This window comes from Myotis nattereri, assembly GCF_964212035.1.
Source record: "Myotis nattereri genome assembly, chromosome: 17".
Taxonomy (NCBI): Eukaryota; Metazoa; Chordata; class Mammalia; order Chiroptera; family Vespertilionidae; genus Myotis; species Myotis nattereri.
The window spans coordinates 8015637-8036228 of record NC_138092.1 but is presented as its reverse complement, the minus strand read 5'-3'; the positions used below and the strand labels follow the sequence as shown (position 1 = coordinate 8036228).

Genomic DNA, 20592 nt, shown 5'->3' with positions numbered 1-20592 from the left:
GTTTGTTTTATTTGACTTAGTTTTTCTTGTTTTGGTTTGTTTGCTTCTGGCTTCAGAATGTTGTTTTTTCTTATGAAAAGCAGTATAACAGTGGAAAGATGATTTTACTTGTATTATTTTGTCGTCTTTGGCCTTAAGAAAAGATGAAATACTGTCATTTGTGACAACATGGATGGATCTTGGGAATATCATGCTAGCAAAATAAATCAGAACCAAAATGTAAGAACCATCAAATTTCACTCCTGTGGCTATAAACCTGAAAGCAACAAACGAGTAAACAAGAAAAATAACAAGAACTCATGGGCACAGACAGTATGATGGTTGCCAGAGGGAAGGGAGGTGGTGTACTAAAGGGTAAAGGAGGTCAGATGTATGATAAAGAAGATGATTTGACTTTGGGTGGTGGGCACACAATGCAGTATGCATATTATTGTTAGAAATGTATTATGGAAACCTATATAGCCCTAACCAGTTTGGCTCAGTGGATAGCGTTGGCCTGCAGACTGAGGGTCCTAGGTTTGATTCAGGTCAAGGGAATGTACCTTGGTTGCAGGCACATCCCCAGTAGGGGGAGTGCAGGAGACAGCTGATAGATGTTTCTCTCTCATCAATGTTTATCCTATCTAATAAAAGAGAAACATGGTAATTAGCGTACGACCGCTACCCTTCCCATTAGCTAATCAGGGCAATATGCAAATTAACTGCCAGCCAAGATGGCGGCCGGCAGCCAGGCAGCTTGAAACTAACATGAGGCTTGCTTGCTTCAGTGACAGAGGACTCCAACGTTCCCCGCCTGCCGCTGCAGGCCTCTGAGCTGCAACTCTAAGCAACTATGTAACAAATATAGAAGCTAAACAAAACCCCAGAAACCTGTTTTAGTCTGCCGGGCTTCAGCCAGCAGGATTGCAACATTGTAAGCAAAGGCCAGAAACCTACTTTCAGCAGTGGAGGCCTAAGAGCTGGAGCCAAGCCTCAAAGCTAAAGCTGGCCCAGAATAAAAAAGAAAAAAAGAAAAAAAGGAGCAGTTGGGAGCTTCAGTCACCCCCAGCCTGAAAACAGCCCTCAGCCCCTCACCCAGACTGGCCAGGCACCCCAGTGGGGACCCCCACCCTGAAGGGTGTGTGACCAGCTTCAAACAGCCATCATCCCCTCACCCAGGCTGGCCAGGCACCCCAGTGGGGACCCCCACCCTGATCCAGGACACCCTTCAGGGCAAACCAGCTGGCACCCACCCGTGCACCAGGCCTCTACCCTATACAGTAAAAGGGTAATATGCCTCCCGGCACCGGGATCAGCGGAGCCGCGAGGCCTCCCAGCACCGGGATCAGCGTGACAGGGGGCAGCGCCCAAACCCCCTGATTGCCCTGCGGCTCTGTGTGTGACAGGGGGTGGGGCCACAACCTCCCTATCCACCCTGCTCTGTTCGTGAAAGGGGAAGGCGCCCCAACCCCCTGATCAGCCCTGCTCTGTGCCTCATAGGGGGGAGCTCCCCAACCCCCTGATTGCCCTGTGGCTCTGTGTGTGACAGGGTGCGGTGCCCCCAACCCCCCCCCCCCGGGATAGAGCCATAACCTCCCCATCGGCCCTGCCCCGAGTATGAGAGTGGCGGCGCCCCAACCCCCTGATGGGCCCTGCTCTGTGGGTGATAGAGGGCAGTGCCCCAACCCCCTGATTGGCCCTGCTCTGTGGGTGATAGAGGGCAGTGCCCCAACCCCCTGATGGGCCCTGCTCTGTGCGTGACAGGGGGCAGCGCCCCAACCCCCTGATTGGCCCTGCTCTGTGAGTGACAGGGGGCAGCGCCCCAACCCCCTGATTGGCCCTGCTCTGTGTGTGACAGGGGGTGGCGCCACAACCTCCCCATTGACCCTGCCTTGAGTGTGACAGGGGGCAGTGCCCCAACCCCCCAATCGGCCCTACCCTGAGCGTGACTGAGGGTGGCATCGCAACCTCCCAATCTGCCCTGCTCTGTGCATGACAGGGGAAGGCGCGCTAACTCCCCAATCGGCCCTGCTCTGAGCCCGACCAGGGGCTGCACCTAGGGATTGGGCCTGCCCTCTGCCACCTGGGAGCAGGCCTAAGCCAGCAGGTTGTTATCTCCTGAGGGGTCCCAGACTGCGAGAGGGCACAGGCCGGGCTGAGGGACCCCCCCTCCCCCCTGAGTGCACAAATTTTTGTGCACCGGGCCTCTAGTATATATATAAAACTCACTCTCTATCCCTCTCCCTTCCTCTCTGTAAAAAAATCAATAAAATATATTAAAAAAGAAAGAAACCTACATAATCTTATTAACCAATGTTACCTCAATAAATTTAATAAAATAACAAAAAAATAAAAAGTGACAGAACCAGAAAGGAAAAGAGTTAATTAGGCTCATATTCTCATAAAAGAAAATTTATGGTAATATTTTAAAACTCAAATTGTTTTTATTTTTTATAATAATTTAGCATAACATGGATGTTTAAGTTAACTGTCTTATGGAGAATATTTACTTAAAATTGTGTATCTACTATATGCCATATTGTTTGGATTCTTCAGTGAATGAAACAAAGATCCCTGCTCCTGTGTTACTACATTCTAGTGGAAGGAAGTTAGAAAATAAACAGTAGACTAAATGTAATATGAAGAAAAGCCTTTTACTTTTAAGCTAATAGTTGATAGGTCTAAGGTAAATTGCTTTTCTATTGTAACACCGATAATCTAATTGTTCAGTCATTTGTAGTGCCTACATCAAATTACAAAAAAGATGAAATATTGATTGCTGTAAAATGGTTATTTTAAATAATTAATTTGAGATTAAATATTATTGACCATTACGTTGAAGAAATCTCCTTCTTTCCTCCCTCATACACTGAAGTTTCAGCATTCCAAGAAAGCAATTAAATGTCATTTATCATTTGTAAAATAACATGTATATATAATTACAGGCCTCGGTGGTCCATAGTTAAAACAGAATGAAATTAAATTTAAAAAATGTCTTAGGACATATTTTCCTATGAAGGACACACTTAAGTGCAGTCTTAGCCCTTTAAAATAACTGCAAATGCTCATGATTAAGTGATTTAATTTTTTTGTTTTGTTTGTTTGTTTGCAATATAGAGGTGTGTCTTTGTGTGTGAGTGAGAAAAAGAGGCAGGGGGAGAAGGAGGATGAAATATGCCCTAGATGCCTTTGTTTCAGTAGCTTTTCAGTCCTGCCACTGGAATTGAGAAAATGGACTAAACATTTACATTTATGTTTAAAATAGAGGATGCTATTTTTCTCTACCTTATGCTTCTTCCTCTTTCTTTAAGCTACGGGAGTGTCACCATACTGCATATTCCTTTATGTAGGCATAGCTAGTGTACTAGTCTGCCCACCTCTACTTGGATAACCCATCTCGCATTAATCCACTTTTGTTTTGTTTTTTTTTTGTGTGTGTGTGTGTTTTGGTGAATGCTTTTAGGAGTTGGATAATGAATATGGTTTATGGACTTAATTACTGAAGTAGTAATGATGTGGTAGAGAAAAAATTAAAATGTTCAATCACAAGGTCGTTAACAAAGAATGAAAAATAATCAAGGGCAAAAGAAGAAAGAAGGTTTTAAGATAAAATCCAAACTCGAGTATTAGAACCACTTCGTTGAGTGAGGCATAGGAATGATTTTTGCAGAGGATAGAACCTGTACTAACAGAAGAGTCCAGTTCTGTTAGTAACAATTTTTTTGTACTTAAATACAGTGACATGAGCATATTTGAATGGGCTGTAATAAAGTTTTGGAAAAAGTGGATATAAGAAAAGTCACACAATTGTAGTTAAAAAATCAACAGTGGTGTGTGTGGTACATTACAGAGAATACTCTTTTGGTCTTTGTTCATTACTTCAGGCAGGTTTTACATGGAGTAAGAGTTGTTTACTTTCATGAAATCCCACTTTCTGATCTGAGCTAAACAGGACAGTTTCAAAGACAGGGGCTCAGAGTCATTCATAGCCTTTTTACTGCATTGATTTTTAAATGCCTTATTTTAAACAATGTTCTGGTTTATGATTTTCCTATGTTTTCCCTTTTAAAAAGAGGCAGATGGTATGAAAACTGGACTCCCTTATTTAAAGGGAGTGTTGATATTTTTAACAGGCTTATCTCCAACAAGATTTATTTTTTTGCAGCTGTTTTAGGTTGGAAAAAAATATTATATTAAAGCCATGGCTTGTTTTTCTTTCTGTAGCTGGGGAGGTGGGGATTGTTAGAATGTGAAAGAGTGATGTTTGATTTTTCATGTGAATACAGTGTAAACAGTTTTTTCTTTTGCTTCTGTCTGTGAATTTTTCTGTTTGTATGCTGTTTTCTCACTGAGCTATTTCCTAGATATATCACAGTTGAGAAATAATTTACGCATCATTTTCATTTTATCAGTGTATTCTAGGTATGCAGGAGATTTTCATTCAGAGTTAGCCTATGTTATTGAATAAACCACTTTCTAATTTTCCATTTTGATAATTTAGTTATTTTCATTCTTCCTTGAGCATCTGTTACATTGGGAAATTAACATTTTCTGTTCTCTTATATAATTACACTAGAGGCCCGGTGCACGAAATTCGTGCACTTGGTGAGGGGGTGTCCCTCAGCCTGGCCTGCACCCTCTCACAGTCTGGGAGCCCTTGGGGGATGTCCAACTGATGGCATAGGCCTGCTTCCTGCGGGGAGTGGCCCTAAGCTCGCAGTTGGACATCCTTAGTGCTGCTGTGGAGGTGGGAGAGGCTCCCACCACCGCTGCTGCACTCACCAGCCGTGAGCCCAGCTTCTGGCTGAGCGGTGCTCCCCCTGTGGGAGTGCACTGACCACCAGGGGGCAGCTCCTGCATTGAGCAGGATTGGGTCAAAACCATCTCTCCAACATCCTCCAAGGGGTCCTGATTGCGAGAGGGCACAGGCCAGGCCGAGGGACCCCACTGGTGCTCGATTGAGGCCAGGGAGGGACTGAGGGAGGACTCCAGGGCGTGTCCGGCCTGTCTTGCTCAGTCCAGATTGGCTGCACCCCAGCAGCAAGCTAACCTACTGGTTGGAGCGTCTGCCCCTGGTGGGCAGTGCATGTGATAATGACTGGTCGACTAATCAACTCTCTGCCCCCTGGTGGTCAGTGCACATCATAGCGAGTGGTTGAGCGGCCTTAGCATATCATTAGCATATTACACTTTGATTGGTTGAACAGACCACTGGACACTTAGCATATTAGGCTTTTATTATATAGGATTATTTACTATAAGATATAATTTTCTTCTTTTTATTTTCTATTCTTTGCCTCTGTATTTTATCACAAATGATGCTATTTCTCTGGATATGTTTTAGAACAGCCATGGGCAAACTACGGCCTGTGGGCCGGATCTGGCCCGTTTGAAATGAATAAAACTAAAAAAAAAAAAAAAAGACCGTACCCTTTTATGTAATGATGTTTACTTTGAATTTATATTAGTTCACACAAACACTCCATCCATGCTTTTGTTCCGGCCCTCCGGTCCAGTTTAAGAACCCATTGTGGCCCTTGAGTCAAAAAGTTTGCCCACCCCTGTTTTAGAAACTTTATTATTTAACTGAAAATTAATTATACTTTATGCTCTAAACTTAATGCATGGAGCTATTTCTTTGACCACAAGATAGCACTAGGATGAATGTCTGTGCCTGTACACACATACTATCTTTGTATTTATATGTTCTGTATATGTGCCTACACATAACAAATTTTCTAGAGTATTTTTATAATAAATATATTGATTTATTGTGAATAAATGTGATTATGGATTTATGTAGAGATAACTTATATAGCTTGCATGTCAAATTAAATAGTTTCACTATTTACAGATATTACCTTCCTGAATATGAAATATGATTAAGTCAGACTTGTATATTTTTCCTTTTTAATAATTGAAACCAAAAATATTATTTAAAAGTTTATGTTGCTTTTTAGCACTCACATCTAAATTATTTACAGTATCATCATGAAGACTAGAATATTGCTTAAATCTATGAAACCTACCATTAGGTTTCAGGTGTGTATTAGCTTCTATTGCCACATAACAAATTATCATAAACTTAGTAAGCCCTGACTGGTTTGGCTCAGTGGATAGAGCCTTGGCCTGCAGACTGAAGGGTCCCGGGTTCGATTCCGGTCAAGGGCATGTACCTTGGTTGCAGGCACATCCCCAGTAGGGAGTGTGCAGGAGGCAGCTGGTCGATGTTTCTCTCTCATCGATGTTTCTAACTCTCTATCCCTCTCCCTTCCTCTCTGTAAAAAAATCAATAAAATATATTAAAAATAAAAACTTAGTGGTAACAACTTACCACTAAGTTTATAGATCAGTAGGCCAACATAATGTCTTCTGCTCACGGTCTTACAGACCTGAAATCAAATGCCAGCCAGGCTGTTCAAGGCTGTCTGGAAGAATCCACTTCTAAGCTCATGTAGGTTGATGGCTGGATTTATTTCCTTGTGGTTGTAGGACTGGTGTCCTCATTCCCTCCTTGTCTGACTAACCTTTTCCAGGCCATACACATTTCTTGCAATGTGGCCCCAATCAGCAGTAGAGAATTTCTTGTGCATCATATCCCTTTCACTCTGAATATCTCTGACTTCTCTGACTCTGACCTCTAGATTGAAAGTGCTGATATTAGATCAGTCCCACTTAGATGATATCCCTATTTTATTTTATTTCTTTAAATACGTTCTCTTTCCCACACTTATTGTTTAATTTCTTAACATTTTTATTGAATGTATTGGGGTAACACTGGTAAATAAAATCATATAGGTTTCAGGTGTACAGTTCTGTAATACATTATGTGTATACGAGGGGCCCAGTGCATGAATTCACGTACCTTGAAAGGAACTGTGGGCCACAAGGCTGCAGTGAGCACAGGGGCGGGTCTCAGCCCATCCTCCGCGCCCCCGCCTGGCCCCTCCCGCCATGGCCCCCAGTCCCATCTGCCTGTAGAAGGTGCGATTGGGGCTGGCGCCAGCAGTGGGTGCAAGAGGCATCTGTTGCCCCGATCGTCCCTCAGGAGCAGGGGGAGATGGAGAAGCTCTGAGGGGCGATTGGTGCCGGCAGCCACTGCTTGCACCTGCTGACAATGCCGAGCGATCGGGGCCATCGCTGGGTGCCGGCAGTGGGTGCGAGCGCCTGGTGGGACCTCAGCGCATGGGGGCAAAGAATTTTCAGTAACCACCAGCGGCTTGCCCTGATGACAGCGACCGGCGCCCTGCCTTGGTCTGGCGCCCCCACTCACCTGCTCCACCATCCCACCATGGCCGACGCCCGCCATGTTCTGCGCACGCCCCCTGGTGGTCAGCGCACGTCATAGCGACCAGTTGTTCGGTTGTTCCGCTTTTTGGTCTATTTGCACATTAGGGTTTTATATATATAGGTATTGTATTGCGTGCTCACCACCCAAAGTCAGGTCTCCTTCCATCACCATTTATATCCCCTTTACCCTCTGCTACCTCCTTACCACCTTTCCCTCTGGCAATCACTGTACTGCTGTCCATGTCTAGGAGGATGTTTGCTTGTTTTCTTTTTGCTTAACCTCTTTACTTTTTCATCTAACCCCCCAAACTCCTTCTGAAAGCTGTCAGACTGTTCTCTGTATTTATGAATCTGTTTCTATTTTGTTTATTTTGCTCATTAGATGCCACATATAAGTGAAATCATATGGTATTTGTCTTTCTCTGACTGGCTTATTTCACTTAGCATAATACTCTCCAGGTCCATTCATGCTGTCACAAAAGGTAAGATTTCCTTCTTTTTTATGGCTGAGTAGAATTCCATTGTCTAAATGTACCACAGTTTTTTTTTATCAACTCATCTGATGGGCACTTGGGCTGCTTCCAAATCTTGACTATTATAAATAATGCTGCAATGAACATAGGGGTGCATACATTCTCTTGAATCAGTGCTTCTGATTTCTTTGGATATATTCCCAGAAATGGAATCTCTGGGTCATAAGGAAATTCCATTTTTTAATTTTTAATTTTCTTTTATTATTTTTTAATAATGTATCAGAGTTTCAGTTGTTTCACATCCTCCCAATTATTTTGTGTATAGTTCATCTTTATTTGAACCATTCTAGTGGGTGTATAGTGGTACCTAAATTTTAATTTTAATTTGCATTTTGCTGATTACTAATGGTGTTAACAACTTTTTAATGTGCAAAACCATTTTAAGAAAGGATATTAAAAACAAAAACACTTTTTTTTTTATTCCTCAACTGAGAACATGTTTATTGATTTATTTTGAGAAAGAGAGAAAAACATTGATGCGGGAGAAATATCAATTACCTCCCATATTTGCCCCATTAGGGCATCGAACATACAACCTCTTGGTATTTGGGATGATACTTCAAAAAACTGAACATCTAAATGATATTCTAAAAAACTGAACCACCCAGCCAGGGCAAAACAAAAACACTTTTTAATCTTAAAAGTTCTAAAGAGTAGAAAGTTTTAATTAAATAAGAAATTATGAATTATTTTAATATGTAGTTTTAGATGTTTAGTAAAATTAGTACCTTCTTCCTTAAGTATGTGTTATCAAGTTTCAAAAATGTTAAAATCTCTGATGATTTAATCAAATTATTCCTACAGCAATGTCCATAAATAATAAATACTTTCTTATTAATTCATATTTTAGTTGCTTTAGCTATCAGAGCAAGTTAGTTCCTCAGGGAATGTAGTGTTCTCTGTAAAAGAAGGTGATGAGATGTCCTCTCCAAGGAATCAAATTGTGAAAACAATCTTGGTATTGTACATGCTAATATAAATCTGTTATTCCCTTTCCGCATCTATCAGAGCACATTTTAAATTGTGCCGATGCTGTATGCAAATAGATGTCTTATTAGAAACTGGGGCTGTATGTGCTAATGTCTCCCTGGATTTCTCGGGAGTTTGCTGTCTAACCATCACAGCAATAGAAAAGAATGGTGATTACTGTAAGGCTTTGAAGAACAAAGAAAAGTCAGACTATTTTAGAGGTTGTAGATGTCTGAGGCACTGACAGTTGTCACCATCACATGAATGGGTATCTCTTTTCTAACTTCTTGTTTGTTGTAGCTAATAAATTGTGAATCCTTTGTGCATGCCTGCATTCTCTAGGCACTTTCATCTTAAAATTTGGTAGAATGTCATTTTGCTCAAAGAATCTATAATAATAAAAGCATAATATGCTAATTAGACCAGACAGCCAACTGACCTTCCAGACGACCTTCCAGACGAAGCTGTGGCAGCGTGGGCTGAGGTAGATGTGGTTTGGGGCAATCAGGCAGGCAGGCGAGCAGTTAGGGGCGATAAAGCACTCAGGCAGAATGGTTAGGGGCAATCAGGCAGTCAGGGGAGCAGTTAGGAGTGATCAGGGAGGCAGGCAGAGGGGTTAAGGGTGATTAGGCAGGCAGGCAGAATGGTTAGGGGCAATGAGGCAGGAAGGTGAGTGGTTAGGGGCAATGAGACAGGCAGGCAGGCAGGAAGGCAGGCAAGCAGTTAGGAGCCAGCGGTCCCAGATGGTGAGAGGGTGCAGGCCGGGCTGAGGAGACTCCCCCTGCCCCCCGCCACGCCCCCCCCCCGCCCCCCGCATGAATTTCTTGGACCGGGCCTCTAGTAGAATATAATAATTTCAAAGACAAGATGAAGATTTTACATTTTTGACATTTTGATTAGGGATTACCAACCACTAAAAAAAAATAGGAACAAAAATTTAAAATTTGTTTCTCTTGAATTAATTTCCTAGGTTGAAATTCTTTTAAAGTTTTAGTATTCACATAATATAAAATGTGTTTGTTCATAAATGGTATGTCCTCATAAAAATTTAGGGTCTTAAGATTTTGGGAGTATAATTTTTTTATTTAGAGTGCATTTTAAAATAAAAAAATTCAGTTTACTTTGATGAAAAGATATTGTCTGTGATCCCTTATTTTATTGTTTATTATGTGTAATGAATCAATAAAATACTGGCCTCTAAATGTTATCTCTGGTAGGATGTTGGTTTAAATGACCAGGAAGGAATTGGAGGAAGAATAGTGAGTGACTGTTTTAGTGGATAGTGTAAGTAATTTTTAAAAATTTAAGTTATTCTATAAAGGTGACAAGCAAAACTAAATTGAAGAGGAAGTAATGTTTTCTGTGTTTTATTCATTTATCCTAACTTTTAAAATGAAGTGATATATTTTTTTAGCCCCACACAATGAATTAAAATGACTCCTCTTTACAATTAAGAAATACAAAACACTATGCAAATAGTGAATGAATAAATAAATATTTTGACATTTTTATGGTATTTATGTTAACAGTATTAATTTTTAATGTTCTGAATTATTAAAAGTGAGACAATAGGATTAGGTGATGTCCTGGTTTCATTTCTGGAATTTTAAGGATGTGTTAGCTTGTATTTAATAACTACATGGTTTATGAGGAATGAAAATGTAATTTGACTTTTGTCTTCATTTGTATATTCTAAAATATTAGCATAATATTAAATATGAAGATTTTTATGAATAGGAAAATGGATTTTTGCTGAGTTTATAATTTTCTTATACATATGTAAAAATTATTAATTTGGGGATGCCTTTTACTGTACTAGGTGGGATCATTGTTGACATTGCTCTGTGTGACCATATACATATGTGAACAGTACAGTTTGGTCTGAACGTATTCAAATTCATTTGGCATTTGAGAACCTTAATAATGCTTATTAGTAAAACTATACCTTGACAATTACATCAGTTTATATGGAGACATCTAAACATGTTTGTTTTAATTAGGGTGATACTACTGACTATAATTAATAGATACGAAAAAGGACAGAGGCCCATATGCTACAGTTTATTTCTTGTTCTCATGTCAGCATGAAAGAGGAAAACAAGTTGGTTGAATAGCCCTTTTCTGTGCAGTCACTCAGGATCCAGGATGTCGTGTTTGCCATCTTCATCACATTTTTTTCAGTGTCACTCTGGAGGTCACCTCCATTTGAATAAGTTGCAGGCATTAATTTACTCATATTTCATTGGCTGAAACTCAGTCACATGCCCACAACTAACATCAAAGGAAGCTGGAAAATGTGGTCCAGTGTGCTCAGTAAACAAAAGAGAGAACATGTACTTCATTGAGTAGCCAACAGCTTTTCCTATAGTCCATCTTTCTTGTCATGAAATAGCCATGCACATCCTCTTTCCTGCCTTCCCAGAAGGGAAATCCTAAAGTTCCCATCCATTGCATCCAGGAGAAAGTCAAAGATCTGAAGCCAATGTGGTCTCCCCTCTCAAACTGGAATGTGGTTCCTTGAGGTTTACAGACTATGAAATTTACCTACTCTTTCCCAGTCTCACCAATCTATATATGTAAAGGCTAATATGCTAAGTGTCCTTCCCTCCATCCAGGTAACGCCCGGCTTCCTCTCCCTACCAACAGCTAGCCTCGCAGTTTTTTCATAGCCAGGTGCAAACATTTCACACTTTAACCAAATGTCTGTGAAGCGTTTTCCCATGCCTCATCTTATTTGATCCTCACAGAATTCCTGGAATAGGTAGGTAGGACACTCGGTGGAATCCTATTTTCTTTTCATTAGCTGGAAAACAGAGATTTAAATAGCTTAGAAACTTGACTAAAAAGAAATAAGAAATGGTGGAACTTGAAAATGATTTCAGGTTTTCTCACTGTGCAGAATATAGTCAAACACTGCTGCAGTTAAATATTTTATTCTTGTTCTCCCTGCGTGATCTACAATAATAATCTCCTTCGTGTTGATATTTACTGCTGTGTTGCTGAAAATCACCTGAAAGAGAAGTTGGGGTGGAAAAAGTTTAGCTACATCAGAGAGCAGGTCTAATTAAGCAAGTTTATTCTTATATATATAAGCAAGTATATATATAAAAGGCTAAGTTGACTTGCGCATGCATGAGACATATAAAGCTCTCACTGGCTCCAGTCCCACGCATGTATTTCGATCTGTCATTGTCGATCATGAATTTGGTTGACACTTCTATTGTAGAGAAAGGGTGAATAGCGATATTAAAATATTTCTTCTAATTTCCTGCCAATGTGCATGAATCCGTGCACCGGGCCACTAGTCCCCTAATGAATAATGGTAAAGCAGAGGATAACTGCATCTTACCTCCAGCAATTACTGCTGTTTTGAAAGAGAAGAATGGGAAACACACAGGAGTCTTGGTTCATTATGATGATGAAACCTGCTGCACAGGAGACTACTAAGAAGGCCCATTATACTGACAGTAGAAGTTATCTGCTTGTGTTACTGAACAGAGAGTTAGTCTCCGCAGCACACAAGAGCCAAGCACTAAACACTGAGAACTGCAGTGAAGAACTTAGAGTCACTTTATTGGCAGAGCCCTAAGCAAGGAGAACGGGAAGGCTATGGCTCAAAAGCCTGAACTTCCCAGTCAGGCATTCAAGTGAGTTTCTAGGGGGTTAAGGGGAACAGGTATGTGGAAGTGCTGGTGGGGTGGGGGGCAGGTTTTTGTTTTGTTTTTATCCTAACCCAAAGGTATGCTTTTATTGATTTTATAGAAATATTTGGCTTTTACAAGTTGGCTTTTCCAACCTTGTTAGTCTCCAGATTCTCTGGCTCTGTATTCCCTTGCTTAAATACAGGTCAGTTATTGTCAGACCTTGTCTTTATCGAGTAGCATCCTTACTAGAAGCAGAGCAACAACTTCCAGGCCACTCGGGAACTCTTAGGTCTGCAGTGAGACCCCACCAATGAATGTAAGGTGCGCAACCATAATAGAAGTTCATTCCATTTTCAGCAGAGCACTATGATGGTAAACAAGTTAGAACTCCCCTCCAGCCCAGGCTGACCAAGGTTCTATGTTCCTGTAAATGTACCCTGAGGGCTTGTCTGGGGATCATTTCCATTCTAGCTAATTAGATGGGGAAGGGAGATCTCAACAAGGGAGATCTTAATGCTCAGGTCTGCAAGTGACACACATCACTTCCATTCATACTCTGCTAACAACTCAGTTACGTGTTTGCACTGAGGTTAGGAATTACAGTGTAACTCTGTGCCAGGAAGAAAAGGGGAATATGGATTTTGGTGAGTAGCTTGTCTCTGCCGCAATATTTAAACTCAATTAAACTAATAGGATTTGAAAGATATGTGGTAGATTGAATCAAACAGGGCTTATAATGTAGTAAGAATAAGAATATTAGAATATGCAGTAGTAGTTTAAACTGTTTACTGAAGAAAGGCAGAACTAGAATTCAAAGTCAAGTGCTTTTGTTACCTGTGTCATGCCTTATAAAATAAAATTTGAAGTACGTGGGATTCAAACTTCAGCCTCGTTGTGTAGCAGAGGAGGTAATTGGAGAGAAACACGCTGTCAAGAGCCTGCCTGCAGCTTCAAACCATGTGAATAAACACAGTACTACGTTATTTCCACATTTACAGACGTGCCCTCTCTGTGTGGTTTAATTAGCATTGATAGTTCTGGATAAAATGAGTGTTACCAAGAACAAATGATTGGGAAGTTTAATTATCAGCAGTTGTATCCTTGATAATTTTTTTGAAATAATTTTGTGTTCTTTACTAATATCTAATGGGAATAAGTCAAAGGCACTTTTACCCATTGCTTTAGAGATGAAGTTTATGGAATAAATTATTCCTGAAGTTTGTAGACAGTGCTTTTGATTTTTTAGGATTTCATCATAATTTTTTTCTTTTCTTTGCAGAAGGCATTTTGGAGATCAAAGATGGGTAGAAAAGATGCCTCCACTGTAAAACTTCCTGTTGATCAGTACAGAAAGCAAATTGGTAAGCGGTAAATTTCCCTTTGATACATTTCTGCAAATTAAGATAAAGAAAAAAAGCAATTATATGTGGTATTAAGAAAATAACTTTCCCCTAATACTTATAACATACAGAATGTGGTTAATAAAAGACTGTATAGAGTTTTTAAGGAGCAAAAATGTGCAGTCCTGCCTACTAATGGAGAAATACATTTTGTTTAACTGTAATTTTTTTCAAAGCTTTTATAGTTTTTATTAACTTAATAAAAGCAAAAAATACATTTATTCTTAAGGCTAGGTGCTTTTATATAGGCACTATTTTTAATATTATCATCTATTTAATCTTTTTTATCCATGTAACAACTTGTAATTCTCTTGTTTATTAATGGTAGTAATTTGATAACCTCAAAATGCTCCATTAAACTTTTACATTAGTAAAATGGTGGACTGCCGCTCATCAGCATAGGAAGATAAGAAGCTTATCTGTTTTATACTATACTCGATGTAGTATTTTCTACCCATTCTTTTCAAGGATGTGTGGAGTATTTATAAAAAAATTACTTACACACTAGTTACAAACCAAGACCCCCGATTTTAAAGAATTAATATACTACAACCACAACTCTGAACGAATTGTAATAAACTAGTAGTCAGAAGCGAAAAAGGTAACTTCTCCTTACCTAACCTCTATTCTCTTCGTTCACATTTCTTCCTATTCCACTTTTTTAAAAATTAAAAATAGTTAATAAAAAACCTTCTAAATAACTGAAGGATAAACAAGAGGTTGCAATAGAAATCAGAAGATAAGTAGAAATAATTGATACCAAAAGAATATATACCTATTACATAAATATGATACATAAGGTGCTCTCCATAAAAGAAAATATATTTCTGCAAAACAAAAGAGATGTAAATAAAGTGAAAAAATATTTAGAATACATAGAACCAATAAAAATTTATATGTAGAAAAATAAAATCCTACTACAAATAACTAAAATAGTCCTGAAACTCAGTAGTAAAATGGTCAAAAAAAAAAAAAATAGTTCATGCAAAAGGAAACCTAAATAGACAAAAACAAAACAAATAACTATTATAATAAAAAATGAAATTAAAGGATCTTATGTAAATATCTAACTCACTTAACTGATAGATAAATGCAAATTACAAAACAGTATTTCTATTTGGGTAATTTCTTGAGGGGAGGTTTATGATGTTTGATTTATTGTGTATTATCCTTTCTTCACTTGTAGGATGGCTGTGGATAAATATTGTGAGTTGTTAGTTATTGATGTGTTTAAATCGGACTGACCTACTAGACTGAAGTCTCTGATCAAATGGGATGGGCTAACCACATAACTGAAGAGTAACCATATCGGAAATCAATCCATAATCCAACTCTTCAATACACAGTTCTTAGAATTTAGACAATATAGAACATTTCTATCTGCTCAGATAGTCCCCCATCTCTGCTTGCAGGCAGTCTCTACCCAATCTCCAAGTGCAACCACTCTTCTGATTTCTGTCACCATGGGAGAATTTTTTTTCTGCACAAAAAAGGCTAAGATTTGAATTAGTCTTAAATGTTCTGTTATTTCTCTTAAAATATTAAGTAATATCTTTAACTGACTTGAAAACTTACCTAAATATGCTGTTTAACTTTCCTGAAGTTTTTTAAATCTTCCTTTGATACTTTTGTTGCTTTCCTTTGATTTTGTATCCGAACCCCCAAGGGTACATTGCGCACAGCAAGTATTTTTAAAAAATGTTTGTGAAAATTTTTTGGCTAAGTGCAAAGTAGACTTTGATATATTTTTATACCATCTTCTACTTAGTTACATTTCCCTGTGTACATAATAAGTTGTTGCTTGGTTAGCATTTTTTAATATGATTATTTTGGAAAGTAATTTATATATCTCATGAGCAACTTGTTGCTTTACCTTTGTAGCAAACTAAAGCATAGTACTTGTTTCTTAGTACTTAATGTGGTGTTAAGTGATGGTGTATCCTTTACAATTTATGACTAATATTAAGCTGTTCTGACCAAGCATTGAAAAATTATTAATTTGAGTTGCCTCTATAACATAATATTAAAAAGTTTGCGTGAGATTTTTATTTATAAGGGTATTTATAATTTACCAGCTTCCTCTCATCTGCCCAGGTATTTCTAAATAATTTTGAGAAAAATACTTTTTGCAAGTTTTACTTCTATAGATACACCCCTCCCCCCCTTTTTTTTCCTTGAGTGACTATGTGGCATCATTTTGTATGTCTTGCTGACAATAAAAGTATACTATGAATTTTTTATTGTGTTTCTGGTTTTATAATTTTCTTTTTATTAACTTGACTAACATTTTCATTATTTTTTGCTTGTGAACGTGCCATTTATGATTTTTATTCATCTTGTAGCCATCAAAAAGCAGACCCTTTGTTTATTGACATAGCTACTGAGTTTTCTCTAGGACTCCATAAGAAAGACTATTGACCCTTGCTTTTGTAATGAGTTTTCTACAGTTATTTGTAGTATTTATTTATTTTAATGTAATTTTATTGATTTCAGAGAGGAAGGGAAAGGGAGAGACAGAGAGAAACATCAATGATGAGAGAGAATCATTAGTAGGCTGCCTCCTGCACGCCCCCTACTGGGGATCGAACCCGCAACCTGGCCATGTGCCCTGACTGGGCATTGAACCGTAACTTCTAGTTCATAGGTTGACACTCAACCACTGAGCCACACCGGCCAGGCTATTTGTAGTTTTTAATGTAGTAACTAAACTTGTTTTCATATGGCAGTTGAGAAATTATATGACAAATTGTACTGCCCTTTCATAAGTAATTTTGGTAACATGAGAAAAATAAGATGCCAAATAGTGTTTTGCTTTTTGAGGAAGGGGGTAGGGATTTAGAGCAGTTGATGAGAAATTATTCTAAAAAATGTTGAAGGAAATATAAAAGTTTTTACTGTTGATTACCAAATTTTAATTTTTTTCAATATTTATGGCATGCTGTAAATAACTTGACTTCCAGTAATTTCTTTGAGCAATTAAATTTAGACTGCAGATTTTTTTTCAAATATTTTGACTCATCTCTGCTTTTCTATTGTATCTTAATTGGTGTGGTCTATATAAATGGACAATAAATTATATATCTGTGTTATAGCGATCAGACAGTGAATAGAACTCAGTATTCATCCCAAACAGAATTATGATTGAATGTATTTGCAAGATTAAAGCACTGAGTTTACTTTTTCCTAATTAAAGGCAATTAAAGATTTCCAGACACCAATAGAAGACAATGAATTGAGGAATAAGTGTAGAAGCAAGTCCATTTGCAGGTGAAAAGATGTGCCTTTGAAGCAGAACCAGCTGTATTTTCACTGAAAGAATAACAGTTTAGGAAGCTTTTCTGCATGTGCTTGCTTGATAGCATAATGTACTCATAAGCAGCTTATATAGTATTCAGAAAATAACCGTGCATTAATTTTTAAAGCAGCTAAGGCAGAGGAAGAGCATTGCTGCCACATGATGATAATGAGTGCGGTTGGTATAAAGTCCACTGACGAGAAAGAAAAAAACGGGTCTTCTGAAAGAGGAACATTTATAAAACAATAACCAGATATTCACATGATAATGAACTTGGGTAGCAATACCAACCCAGGGCAAAGATGCAGTCTTATATGTGGGCAAAGCTAAGGAATCGAAAAGCAAATACATAAAGCAATTAAGTAATGTATTTTTTCATTAAGCAGTGGCATAGGTGTAAATGAGTATTGCATTAAATATCAAATAATGACATAAACATAGGTTTTTATTTTGTATCAAATAGAGCATATAAATTCTATTCTTTTCTAAATGTAACGTAAGAATAGTAAATGATAATATTATGGTACCAACTTATTTATGATCTTTATTAACTATATGTTTTTATAGCTACTTGTGGTTCTTTATAGAAACAGTGCCTATGCTAACGTTAAATATATTAATCATACTGAATAAGAAAGGACTTTTAAAACAGATAATACCTACTTATTAGAAATTATTACTGAAAATGGCATTTTAAAATATTGTTTGAAAAGCAGATACTACATAGATTGTCTGCAAAGTATATGTAAATAAAAAATATGAACATGTGTAGTATCATCTTTGCTATAAAAAAATCCAGGCATAATTTGAAAATTCTTATGCATCAGTGTTTTCTTTTTAGTTATGATTTTGCTTTTAGTTGATACTCATACTCCCTGTTTAAGACTGAAAATTCTGTTGATTATGTACGATGCGTTTTCAAGTATATCAATCTGTGTTTAACAGGAAAAATTAAAGACAAACTACTTTGATTTGTTAAAGTTGGTTGCAGTGGGAACTAGACACATTATCTTATTCTTCTGTAATTGGAAGAAACTTGATAATCGTTTGGGTATAAGAATAATTAAAATGAATCCAAGGAAAAGTACCCATTACACTTTGGTCTTAGTTTTAAAGGGGTGTGAGCCAGAGCTGGATATAGCCATGATTCCAGAGTGAAGCAAGAAACAGAAACTGTTGGTGGGAAGAGAAAGTTCTGCATAGTCAGTCAAGACTTGAATTCAGGTCAATCGCAACTAAACTCCTATGCTTAACTCCTGGAATCAGTCAGTAATCAGTTAACCTTTTCATCTCTCCCTCCTCTTTTCCCTCCCTCTCCCTCATTTTCATGCTATTTCAATTTGGATTTTTGTCTTTCTTTTATCATGAAAACTAGAGGCCGGGTGCATGACTTTCATGTACTCGGGGTGGGGGGAGTCCCTCAGCCCAACCTGTGCCCTTTTGCAAGCCAGGAACCCTTGGGGGATGTTTGACTGATGCCTCAGGGAGCAGGCCTAAGCCTGCAGTCAGACATCCTTAGCGCCACTACGCCACTGCTGCTGCACTCACCAACTATCAGCCTGGCTTCTGGCTGAGCAGCACTCCCCCTGTGGGAGTGCACTGACCACCAGGGGGCAGCTCCTGCGTTGAGTGTCTGCCCCCTGGTGGTCAGTGCGTGTCATAGCGACCAGTTGTTTTGCCTTTCCGACGATTTGCATATTAGCCTTTTATTATATAGGATAAACCCAAAGAGGATCTAAGAAGATCCTCAACAATTACCCAGGTGTTTCCCAACCAAGCCTAGCACTGCTGTTCTGTAAGGCCAGGATCTTGAATGATACTGAATGATACCTTTTCTTTCTTCCTCCCTCCCTCCCTCCCTCCCTCCCTCCCTCCCTCCCTCCCTCCCTTCCTCCCTCCCTCCCTTCCTTCTCCTGTTGTGACCCAGCCTAAAGGAAGAAGAAGAAATATTTTTTAAAATTTGATAATGCTGATTTTACAGAGTAATTGGTTGTCTGGGGAAATGGGCATTACACTCTAGGAGCAAGCAAATAAATACACTTTCAGGTTATCATCATCAGTTCTCTGGTTGGTCATTGTAGTTGTAATTTATGACCTGTCTCCTCCAATATTCATTCTAGATCTTCTTGTCTCTGTTAAGTATCTTGGTTTGATGAGCCTTTTGCCTTTAGTGAGTAATCCAAGTCTTTATTTCTGAACGTTGTGCTTTATAAAAGCAAAACAAACAGTGGCAACAAATTCTTAAAAACAACTTTTTCAGATATTTGGAAATTAACAAAAGTCTTAGAACAATCCATAGAATGTTTATTCAAGAAAAACAGCTGGATTTCAGTAAGAATGCTGTGCTTTGTTTTGTTTAACTTGTTGTAATTCCATTTTCCTCTCCTTCGTCTTGCAACTATAGTGGTTGTGAAAAACCACATCCTGCAGGCACTGGAGAAGGCAGAAATCCTCTGAGAATTGTCACTGTCGGACCTGGATAGCAGCCCACTGAAAGCCCATTCTCAGAACTTGTCTTTATTTTACCTGATTTAGAGCTCAGTCTTTATGAAAAGCCCTTTTCCCATGTCATTTGACAAAAACAATGAGTATGGGGTATTTAACATTACAACTACCTGAGTCAGCATTACTAGTTGGGGCTAGTATGTGGCTGACCTAAAAAACCTAAAATAAAACAAAACCAGGCAATAAGATGTCCATAGAGTCTTTAAAAATCTTTGACACACATTCCTGGGAATCATAGAAAGTCATAAGGCTGTGCACAGCTATACCACGGCCAAGAAAGAAAGGGCTATAATCTCTTCTCTTGATGATCTTGAGGAAGCTAGCGGGAAGTGAAGGCTAAGACAGATCCAGGAAAATGTATACGCCTCCCCCCCAACCGCCCTACACACACACAGCCCCTCAGTGAAGCCAGAAGACTTAATGTTCAAGGCATTTATGAAAACTATCGGTCAGTCAGATGAAAATTAAGCTAAGTGCCTGTATATGACAAAGAACAAACTTTACAGAATTAGACCATAAAAGTAATTAAATAAATAAACACTAACATCAACAAAAGAAGATTAATAGCAGCAAGAAAAAATCCTAGGGAGATGTGATTTGCAGAGTTGCCCGTGATTGGCTTCATAGGCTTGGGTTATCTAGGTTTTCCCATTGATAAAATGTAATGAACAATTGCTAAATAGCTACTTTGGTTATTGCATTATTAGTATAACCAAAATCAGACACAATGTAGTCAAGAAACCATCTATATCTAAAATCTAGTATTTTCTAAATGTAAGTACTTAGAAGAAGGTGGGGCCTTCTAGATGTTATATATATTTTTTACGACCGTGAACATATGGCATCCTTTATTTTTTTAATCCTCATGAGGATATATTTTTATTGATTTTAGAAAGAGAGGAAGGAAAAGGGAGAGGGAGAGGCGGGGAGAGAGAGAGAGTGAGAGAGAGGAGAGAGAGAGAAACATCGGTGTAAGA

At 38.6% G+C, this 20592-nt stretch overlaps 1 protein-coding gene across 2 annotated transcripts in view; it reads left to right on the top strand.

Moving 5' to 3' along the window:
- TRIQK (triple QxxK/R motif containing) overlaps positions 1-20592 on the top strand; it is a 38070-nt gene that overhangs the window by 5651 nt on the left and 11827 nt on the right. For both annotated transcript variants that reach the window (XM_081110946.1, XM_081110947.1), the window contains one exon: positions 13695-13776. In XM_081110946.1, the coding sequence (XP_080967072.1) occupies positions 13716-13776 (61 nt within the window). In that variant the 5' untranslated portion in view covers positions 13695-13715. The remainder of the gene's footprint in view (positions 1-13694; positions 13777-20592) is intronic.